This window comes from Teleopsis dalmanni, chromosome 1 (genome assembly GCF_002237135.1).
Source record: "Teleopsis dalmanni isolate 2A chromosome 1, ASM223713v2, whole genome shotgun sequence".
Classification (NCBI taxonomy): domain Eukaryota; kingdom Metazoa; phylum Arthropoda; class Insecta; order Diptera; family Diopsidae; genus Teleopsis; species Teleopsis dalmanni.
The window spans coordinates 219885037-219894181 of record NC_051846.1 but is presented as its reverse complement, the minus strand read 5'-3'; the positions used below and the strand labels follow the sequence as shown (position 1 = coordinate 219894181).

Below are 9145 nucleotides of genomic sequence, written 5' to 3'. Positions count from 1 at the left end.
ACGGAGTTTCAAAAGAACTGAGTTTCAAAAGGACGGAGTTTCAAAAGGGACTGAGTTTCAAAAAGGACAGAGTTTCAAAAGGACTGAGTTTCAAAAGGACTGAGTTTCAAAAGGACTGAGTTTCAAAAGGACTGAGTTTCAAAAGGACTGAGTTTCAAAAGGGACTGAGTTTCAAAAGGACTGAGTTTCAAAGGGACCTAGTTTCAAAAGGACTGAGTTTCAAAAGGGACTGAGTTTCAAAAGGACTGAGTTTCAAAAGGACTGAGTTTCAAAAGGACTGAGTTTCAAAAGGACTGAGTTTCAAAAGGACTGAGTTTCAAAAGGAAATCAAGCATGTCTATGGAACATAAAACAAGGGTCGACATTGGCGACCAAGAACTTCGAAGACCTACCACGCCGAGTAAATCCTGGTTGTACCACTTACGGAAAGATGAATTAATCCACTACTTGTCCGAAATGCAACTAGAAACGAGTGGATCCGTAGATGAATTACGAAAAAGACTAGCAGCATACATCGACGAAGAAGATTATGACATGGTCCGGAGAGAAATGCTATGGGACCTTGCGCGTAAACATACAAAAACAATACCGATGACACAAGAAGTAAATAACGATGTACAAATAACAGTTCCACCTGTTACACCAACTATAGAACAAGTCCGGAAATGGTCTGTCAAATATGACGGAGGCAAAGACCCGCTGATGTTCATCGAACGAATCGAGGAGTTGGTGGAAGCCCATGGATTAAACATTAACACAATACCACGTACCATGCCAGAACTTTTGAAGGATAAAGCATTAAATTGGTATAGAAGTAATAACAGCCAGTGGAAATTATGGACCGCTTTCATAACTGACTTTCTCAAGTTCTTTCTACCGACAAGATACTTTGAGAAGTTAGAAGATGAAATTCGGATCCGCCGTCAGAGGTCACGGGAGACATTCAAAGACTACGTTGTAGTAATCCAAATTCTAATGCGACACGCAGGTATAGGAGCCGTTGCTCAACTAGAACGAATTTATCGAAATGCACATCCGGACTACCAGCTTTATATTCGACGACGAGACTTCGAAACATTGGGAGAACTAATCGACATGGCTGGTGATTACGAAGCTATACGGGGAGAACAAGAGAAAACCGGACCTCCAAGGCTAAGAGAGGAAAGAAACCACCTAGTCCAATCTTTCGAGCAGAGAATACAAGACGCACCAAATGCATGCCGAAGGTGTGTTAAGTTGGGACATATGGCAAGAATCTGTCGAAATCCAAAAATTCTTTTTTGTTGGATCTGTGGAAAACAGAACACACGAACCCTTGACTGCTGCAAGGAAAATTCGGGAAACGAGATAAGAGGACAGCCAACAGCGGGGAAGCCGTTCTCTCGGAATTCAGGCCCCGCAAGGACTTAAGACTAATCCACGTCAACGAAACTCGAATTACGGCACAAGTTCAACCCCAACAGACTTCTACATAAGTAACAATGTCGCCAGCTCATGTTTCCTCATTGACACTATCTACGTCTCAACAGCAACAACCACAAACTCCTTCAACTCCATCACATCATCTAAATAGCATTTTGAATGAAACAGCTAATTCTAATGATTCCTCAACACTAGCAGTTGCAGCCAATGACAGCAATAACAGTAATAACAGTAGCAGTAATAGTTCAACAAATAGTATTGTAAATAATCAACCAACGATGCCATTACAGAATACAATGAGATTCATATCCATGACGCCAGTACGAGTTGAAGATATCTATAGTCTAGGCCCGGTATCACTTGTCCAGAACCAGCAGCAAAGTAACCAACAACATAACCAGTCAAAAGATAAGCAAACAACAGCAGAAGTGAATAAAATTGCAACTTCAAAGACAGCATCACTATCCAAGCCAAGTATAATACAAAGCACACAATGTCAGATTTACCCAGACAAGCATTCAGTAAAACTGAGAGAAAATTTACAAGAGCAAGCGCCATGTAAATGCCTTGTACCACCATCGCATGATCCAAAAGTAAACAAAGGGATACAAGAATTCCGAATCCCACAAGCACAACGTCAACAAAAGTTAAAATATATCGAAGAAAATCCGAAAGTATTTAGTCTACAGCAATACACACAAGATCATCAAGAATCACAAACTCAAACATACAAGGCACAACGACAACAACGTCCAAGATATATCAAACAAAATCCAGAAGTATTTCATCCAATCCGAGTAATACCAGATCAAGTGCAAGCGCATGAAATACAACCACAGCAAGTTCCACAACATGTTACGCCTATCGAAGAAAATAAACCAGGACTTAGTAAACATCGAATTTCCAATGCATATTCTACACAAGATCACGTAAACCTACAACTGCAAATACAAGATGTACAACAACCACGAGAACAAAAGCGTCAAATCGAAGAGCATGATGTATCATCACGTCCAACACTGCTACAACGTTTAACGATAGTACCAGAGTCATCACATGTCAATCATCCATTGTTACCAACGTCTACAAGTTCAGAATCGTCGTCGCAAACGACACAATGTCATTCGCAAAGTGATTTCAAATCATGGTTACAACCAAAGGAACTTGAGCCCCAGCCGCCATATCTTGTTAATCAGCAACAAGCACCACGAGAAGCACCACCAAGAGATAATCACCAGTCTGGTCCATCATCATCGTCGTCATCAACTACATCGCCACAGAGGAATTCTACTACAGTACGGCCAGTATCGAACAATCGTCATGTACAACCTACAAATTCATTAGATCCATTAGATATCAATGTTTTAGATAGTAAACTTAATACGGAACTATCAAACCAAGAAACTCAAGCAAAGGATAAAGTCAAGCGTGACAGTCAACAAGAACCATGGTCACCACAAGAGGAATGGAACGTCGTTCAACCAAGTAAAAAAGGAAACAAACCAGAAACTCTCGTGAGACGTCTAGACACATTTAAACGAAAGGATGACCATCATCATGTCAAAAACCAAGATGATTACTACAAAATTTTCAAGAGTCCAAAGAAACGAAAGAGAAATCGTGCCTCATTCTAAGAGAAATATACGTATCAAAGCTCATAAAATACTCTGGAAAAAAAAAAAAAAAAAAAAAAAAAACCCACGCTTAAAAAAAAAAACATATAATAAACAAATTTATTGCATTTCATATACAATATAAAATAATATAATCATGATAATATAAATCAATAATAATTTAAAGCAATAAAGATAATAATCACTTTCACCGTTAACAAACTGTCTCCAGTCAGTTGGTTAATTTAACAAAAAAAAATATTCAGGGTGTAGAGTACAAGATAATAAGCAAAGAAACAAGTAGAAAAGGGCTACTCTGATATCATGGTTCAAAAAGCTCAAATTAGCACACTTTTGACAATATATAAGGACCACGAGCGTCCTAAGAAGACAGTATGATCAAGAAAGTTCAAGATGACAACGAATTTCGAAGCAAAGTTTAAACGCACGGCCACACGTGTACGACAAAGACTGGAAGAGCTCGAGGCAAGCAAACCACGCAGCCGTTATTTACCAAATGCAGTAGAACAAATGGACAAACGTTTTAAAAATAAAAGGCAAGGAAGTCAAGTCAGTAAGAAGATCCGAGCCGTAGAAGTCAGTCAAACACAACCTAACATAAGGCCCGCCGACCGTGAATTGCTGCCGAAAGCCATTGGATGGCGAGGTAAAAAAAATCATCACCAAAACATCAGTGACTTACACTCACCGAATAATCAAGTAGATGCTCCAGCAATCTCCACACACGTAAGTGGAGAAAACGATGATCACGATGTATTACAATGCACGTGCAATGACATTTTTGGTGAACTAAGCCCATCACCACCACCACCAGTGGTTGACGAACTATACAACGAATTAATGAATAATGCAGTCGAAGTACAACCACCAGTGGCAGATAACGTCAGAGAGATCGAGGATGAATGGCCACCCGAGTTAAATCAAGCTATCCGCAATGCCAATGGAAAACGAGGTGCAGGAAAAAGAATTAGTTTCAAACGTCTAGTACAAGGCAAAGTATACCAAGTGCAGATCAGCCGGAGAGGAGTAGCAAAAATACGAGTAAAATGAATTGTGCTACCAAAAAAAACAAACTTTTTTTCAGTTCACCGAAGAAGGGAGAGAATGTAAAGGCTGAAATTCCATACAACAATTTCAACCATACATATACTTAAATACAAATCTGACGTCAGACCGTCAGCATAAAAACCAACACCAGCACTCACCCACCAAAATATAACATCGTAAATACCTGAAAAAAATAAGAAATATATTAATATATATTTGGTCACTTAAGTGTACAGACATTACCTGTGATCCACTAGCCAGATGAACCGCGGGCATTGATCCGTAAACCGCACAAACCTAAAGAAGAAGCAATAAACAAAAAGTGAATTTTTTTGAATGAATTTGGAATTTTTTATATATTTTAATTTAAAACATACATTGAACATTTACTAAACAATAAACAACACATTTATTTAATAAACATTTTTTGCACTATTATTTAATAAACCTTTGATAATAGGAAAAAATAAACAAATATATAGAATCACCCAACAACACTCGCTGGTTACGTTTTTTTTTAAGATAAACAAAAAAAACATATCACAAGCAATACTTCTGATTTTTAGTTTATGTTATTTTTATTTTACACAAAAGAAATAAAAAAAGACAAAATCACTGCGTTACTAAATTATATTTTTTTATGAACATAAACAAACCACCGACGGAGGAAACAAACTACAAGTCCCAATTACACCAGCACTAATTTTATGCAGTAGCATTAAAATTCTATTCACCACAATGTATTAAAACACTCACTTATATTTTTATTTTGACACATATTATATTTATTTTAATTATAAATATATTTTTTTATATTATTTTTATATATTTTGTTTTTAAAGAAAAATATAAACACGAAGTAGCCAAAACGTAATCGCGGCGAAAACAAAGAAAGGCGAAGAAAAGTGCGCAAAAATGCAAATAACACGAAGAACACGACAATACACAAAAATACACAAGAAAGACACGAGAAGCACAAAAAATCAACACGAACAACGAAGTTTACCGGTACGCTACACCAAAAAGCTCCGGTCAAATCAGTATATAAGAACGCGAATTTCACAAAGCGAACAACTTGTGTCTTGGAGATCAAACGATAAACAAGTTCAACTGGTCAATTCGATCAAATCAGGAAAATCTTAGTTCACAGGCTTAATCAGCCTAATCTGGTCAAATTCGATCAAATCAGGAAAAATCTTAGTTCACAGGCTTAATCAGCCTAATCTGGTCAAATTCGATCAAATCAGGAAAATCTTAGTTCACAGGCTTAATCAGCCTAATCTGGTCAATTCGATCAAATCAGGATAATCTTAGTTCACAGGCTTAATCAGCCTAATCTGGTCAATTCGATCAAATCAGGATAATCTTAGTTCACAGGCTTAATCAGCCTAATCTGGTCAATTCGATCAAATCAGGATAATCTTAGTTCACAGGCTTAATCAGCCTAATCTGGTCAATTCGATCAAATCAGGATAATCTTAGTTCACAGGCTTAATCAGCCTAATCTGGTCAATTCGATCAAAGTAGGAAACTAATTTTCATTTAATTTTCTCTTTGATCATTCAGCTAAATTATTACATCCCTTAGCACAAAGGCAGGAGTCTTCATAACAAACAAGCCAGAACCAGTCGCCGAAACATCGTCATCTTTGACAGCAACTGATCTTATGTATAATTCATATACTGAGGTGACATAAGTCCACCCCTACGGAAAAGTCACGCGCGGAAATCATAAATTTCTCCAATCCTTGGAAAATAATATTTTGTTTATCTGAATTGTAACCATTATAATTTAATAATATAATTCTTATAATATATAGATAATAATATTTTGTTTATCTAAAATTATACCCATTATAATTGTTTTGTTTTTTTTGAATAATTAAATAAAGTATTAATAAAATATATAAAATCTACGCTTTTATTTTGGTTCCTAAAGAAACTAGTCCCGAAGATATAAATTTTATTATAACGAACCTGGACAACCGCTTTGCATACCTCAGCAAACATAACGAACGAAAAAAGGACGTTACAATTGGCGCCCGAGCAGGGACTGAGTTTCAAAAGGACTGAGTTTCAGAGGGACTGAGTTTCAAAAGGACTGAGTTTCAAAAGGACTGAGTTTCAGAGGGACTGTAACATTTATCGCAAATAATCCAGGACAAAAATCACATTGGTAAAAATTAAACTCAAGGAAATCAAGTATGTCTATGGAACATAAAACAAGGGTCGACATTGGCGACCAAGAACTTCGAAGACCTACCACGCCGAGTAAATCCTGGTTGTACCACTTACGGAAGGATGAATTAATCCACTACTTGGCCGAAATGCAACTAGAAACGAGTGGATCCGTAGATGAATTACGAAAAAGACTAGCAGCATACATCGACGAAGAAGATTATGACATGGTCCGGAGAGAAATGCTATGGGACCTTGCGCGTAAACATACAAAAACAATACCGGTCACACAAGAAGTAAATAACGATGTACAAATAACAATTCCACCTGTTACACCAACTATAGAACAAGTCCGGAAATGGTCTGTCAAATATGACGGAGGCAAAGACCCGCAAATATGACGGAGGATAAAGCATTAAATTGGTATAGAAGTAATAACAGCCAGTGGAAATTATGGACCGCTTTCAAAGCCGACTTTCTCAAGTTCTTTCTACCGACAAGATACTTTGAGAAATTAGAGGATGAAATTCGGGCCCGCCGTCAGAGGTCACGGGAGACATTCAAAGACTACGTTGTAGCAATCCAAATTCTAATGCGACACGCAGGTATAGGAGCCGTTGCTCAACTAGAACGAATTTATCGAAATGCACATCCGGACTACCAGCTTTATATCCGACGACGAGACTTCGAAACATTGGGAGAACTAATCGACATGGCAGGTGATTACGAAGCTATACGGGGAGAACAAGAGAAAACCGGACCTCCAAGGCTAAGAGAGGAAAGAAACCACCTAGTCCAATCTTTCGAGCAAAGAATCCAAGACGCACCAAATGCATGCCGAAGGTGTGGGAAGTTGGGACATATGGCAAGAATCTGTCGAAATCCAAAAATTCTTTTTTGTTGGATCTGTGGAAAACAGAACACTCGAACCCTTGACTGCTGCAAGGAAAATTCGGGAAACGAGATAAGAGGACAGCCAACAGCGGGGAAGCCGTTCTCTCGGAATTCAGGCCCCGCAAGGACTTAAGACTAATCCACGTAAACGAAACTCGAATTACGGCACCAGTTCAGCCACAACAGACTTCTACACAAGTAACAATGTCGCCAGCTCATGTTTCCTCACCAGTGACACTATCTACGTCTCAACAGCAACAACCACAAACGCCTTCAACTCCATCACATCATCTAAGTAGTATTTTGAATGAAACAGCTAATTGTAATGATTCCTCAACACTAGCAGTTGCAGCCAATGACAGCAATAACAGTAATAATAGTAGCAGTAATAGTTCAACAAATAGTATTGTAAATAATCAACCAACGATGCGATTACAGAATACAATGAGACTCATATCCATGACACCAGTACGAGTTGAAGATATCTATAGTCTAGGCCCGGTATCACCTGTCCAGAACCAGCAGCAAAGTAACCAACAACATAACCAGTCAATAGATAAGCAAACAACAGCAGAAATAAATAAAATTGCAACTTCAAAGACAGCATCACTATCCAAGCCAAGTATAATACAAAGCACACAATGTCAGATTTACCCAGACAAGCATTCAGTAAAACTGAGAGAAAATTTACAAGAGCAAGCGCCATGTAAATGCCTTGTACCACCATCGCATGATCCAAAAGCAAACAAAGAGATACAAGAGTTCCAAATCCCAGAAGCACAACGTCAGCGAAATTTAAAACATATCGAAGAAAATCCGAAAGTATTTAGTCTACAGCGATACACACAAGATCGTCAAGAATCCCAAACTCAAATACAAAAGGCACAACGACAACAACGTCCAAGATATATCAAACAAAATCCAGAAGTGTTTCATCCAATCCGAGTAATACCAGATCAAGTGCAAGCGCATGAAATACAACCACAGCAAGTTCCACAACATGTTACGCCTATCGAAGAAAATAAACCAGGACTTAGTAAACATCGAATTTCCAATGCATATTCTATACAAGATCATGTAAACCTACAACTGCAAATACAAGATGTACAACAACCACGAGAACAAAAGCGTCAAATCGAAGAGCATGATTTATCATCACGTCCAACACTGCCACAACGTTTAACGATAGTACCAGAGTCATCACATGTCAATCATTCATTGTTACCAACTTCTACAAGTTCAGAATCGTCGTCGCAAACGCCACAGAGTCATTCGCAAAGTGATTTCAAATCATCGTTACTACCAAAGGAACTTGAGCCCCAGCCGCCATATCCTGTTAATCAGCAACAAGCACCACGAGAAGCACCGCCAAGAGATAATCACCAATCTAGTCCATCATCATCGTCGTCATCAACTACATCGCCACGGAAGAATTCTACTACAATACAGCCAGTATCGAACAATCATCATGTACAATCTACAAATTCATTAGATCCATTGGGTATCAATGTTTTAGACAGTAAACCTAATATGGAACTATCAAACCAAGAAACTCAAGCAAAGGATAAAGTCAAGCGTGACAGTCAACAAGAACCATGGTCACCACAAGAGGAATGGAACGTCGTTCAACCAAGTAAAAAAGGAAACAAACCAGAAACTCTCGTGAGACGTCTAGACACATTTAAACGAAAGGATGACCATCATCATGTCAAAAACCAAGATGATTACTACAAAATTTTCAAGAGTCCAAAGAAACGAAAGAGAAATCGTGCCTCATTCTAAGAGAAATATACGTATCAAAGCTCATAAAATACTCTGGAAAAAAAAAAAAAAAAAAAAAAAAAACCCACGCTTAAAAAAAAAAACATATAATAAACAAATTTATTGCATTTCATATACAATATAAAATAATATAATCATGATAATATAAATCAATAATAATTTAAAGCAATAAAGATAATAATCACTTTC

General features: G+C 37.7%; 2 protein-coding genes across 2 annotated transcripts; both read left to right on the top strand.

Annotated features, from left to right (window-relative positions):
- The first annotated feature begins 1481 nt into the window (after nt 1–1481).
- LOC119667387 (putative uncharacterized protein DDB_G0268364) lies at nt 1482–3228 on the top strand. Its single transcript, XM_038076676.1, has 2 exons — nt 1482–2936; nt 3223–3228. Exons 1-2 carry the CDS (start codon nt 1482–1484, stop codon nt 3226–3228), a joined length of 1461 nt encoding a protein of 486 aa, XP_037932604.1.
- Nucleotides 3229–7378: 4150 nt separating this feature from the next.
- LOC119667385 (myb-like protein Q) lies at nt 7379–9128 on the top strand. The gene is made up of 3 exons (XM_038076675.1): nt 7379–8362; nt 8483–8836; nt 9123–9128. Exons 1-3 carry the CDS (start codon nt 7379–7381, stop codon nt 9126–9128), a joined length of 1344 nt encoding a protein of 447 aa, XP_037932603.1.
- Nucleotides 9129–9145: the final 17 nt, after the last annotated feature.